Source organism: Frankliniella occidentalis, unplaced genomic scaffold, assembly GCF_000697945.3.
Source record: "Frankliniella occidentalis isolate FOCC.00 unplaced genomic scaffold, Focc_3.1 Scaffold58, whole genome shotgun sequence".
NCBI lineage: Eukaryota > Metazoa > Arthropoda > Insecta > Thysanoptera > Thripidae > Frankliniella > Frankliniella occidentalis.
In genome coordinates this window covers 687412-689040 of record NW_026267188.1, presented here as the reverse complement: position 1 = coordinate 689040, position 1629 = coordinate 687412, and the positions used below count along the sequence as shown (strand labels likewise).

At 62.6% G+C, this 1629-nt stretch overlaps 1 protein-coding gene across 1 annotated transcript in view; it reads left to right on the top strand.

Annotated features, from left to right (window-relative positions):
* The window catches only part of LOC113212756 (teneurin-a-like), a 495982-nt gene that overhangs the window by 110052 nt on the left and 384301 nt on the right, over positions 1 to 1629 (top strand). The window contains exon 3 of the mRNA XM_052267728.1: positions 1345 to 1465. Within this exon, the coding sequence (XP_052123688.1) occupies positions 1345 to 1465 (121 nt within the window). The remainder of the gene's footprint in view (positions 1 to 1344; positions 1466 to 1629) is intronic.

The following is a 1629-nucleotide window of genomic DNA, read 5'->3' as shown; positions in this document are numbered from 1 at the left end:
CCCCGCCCCGCCCCTCCCCGCAGCCCACCGCGCTGCCGCGAGGGTGAGATGGAATGCCAAGCAAGCGAGGTAGGACGTGGTGGGGCGTGGCGTGACGGTGGGGAGGACACGGCGGCGCAAGAAACCAGGTCGGCCGCAGCGGCGGGATTTTCTTGAAAGGAAATCGTTTGCCTTTTGTTGGAGATCATCATAATCGCTGACGCTCGCTGGCTCTCGCTGACGCCAGCGTGCGCCAAACGGCAGACCTTCGCCGTCGTCTCCTGGTGTGTCTCGTGACTGCCGGGCCCCGTGACACCCGGCCTGCCGCGGAACAGAGGAAATAATGCTGCCACTCGACGGCACTCGGCTCGGCCTGGCGTGCAGGGTCGCGACAGTATCAGCAACAGCATGTGAGCGGCGACGAGGGCACTGCGCGGCGTCCCAGGGGCCAGGGGCGTTAGCGACCTGCCCTCCTTGCCCCAAGCGGGGGAAGCTCCCTTACGAAAGTGGCGGCTTTCGACCCTGGCCGGGGCCCGGGGCTGTAGTGCAGCAAAAGGGGAGCCTCCGCCGTCTTGCAGGCAATGTGGGGTGGTGGTCAGCAGGGTCTGACATAAACGGCCGTGCCCTGTGCCCTGTGTTTCGGACGCGGCCGGCGGAAAATCACGTGTTTACTCCATCTTAGTACTCCGCGCTATCTCGGAGCTCGGTCGTGTACTCTTCGGCTACGACCTGCTCCTGACGGTCCCGGACGAGCTCAGTTCCAGCAGCGGCGGCGGCGGCGGAGTCGGCGCCGTCGGAGCCCCCGCAGGCGCCACCAGGCCCCGGCCTTGGGCTTCCTCAGGAAAGCAAATTGGTGATGAAAGTTTGATGCTGCCGGGCAACGCTGCAGTGACGGAGAAGTGTGGTGAAGCTGTGTGTGTTGTGTGTGTGTGGGTGCGTGTGTATGTGTGTGTGCGTATGTGTGTGTGTGTGTGTGTGAGAGAGAGAGAGAGAGAGAGAGAGAGAGAGAGAGACGACAGGGGAGGGATGGTGGTGTGGAAGGCATGCTGTTCGGAAAGGATGTGTGCTAGTAAATGTAATGCACGTGGGTTTTAGCCGAGCATCCAGCACGAACGAAAAAGAGAAAGGGAGAGAGAAGGGGAAGAAGGTATAGAGGGAGAGAGAGAGAGACGCGCCCGCGTTGTCTCGTATTTCCATGATACTCGCCCTAGCCTGGTTGGCCGGGCCGGGCCCCCCTGCTGCTCACGGAGAGCGCCTGTCGGGTCAGGGGTAGGCAACCCGCCCGCACCTCTGAGCGGAGTGCGGCCTCCCTCTCGGGCTGTTCGAGGGCCTGTTGCTGACCTGACCTTTTCTTTTGGCCCGCAGGCTCGGAGATGCGGCACGGCGTGCACAGCCCGCTCGGCTCCCCGCTGGGCGCCGCCCCCGGCCGGCAGTACACCCTGGACAGCCGCTACTCCACCGGCAGGCACCACCTGCACTACGCGAGGTGAGTACCCACCCGACCACGCTCGTCTGAAACGTGCCGACCGGTGCCCGAGGAGCAAGCCAAAAACAGCGGTTTTGCTGCACCGGCAAGTCAAAAATGTTTGGTATCTTCTGTTTTTTGCTGTTCCAGCAATTGTTTTTGCTTCAACAGCAGTTTTCTCACAG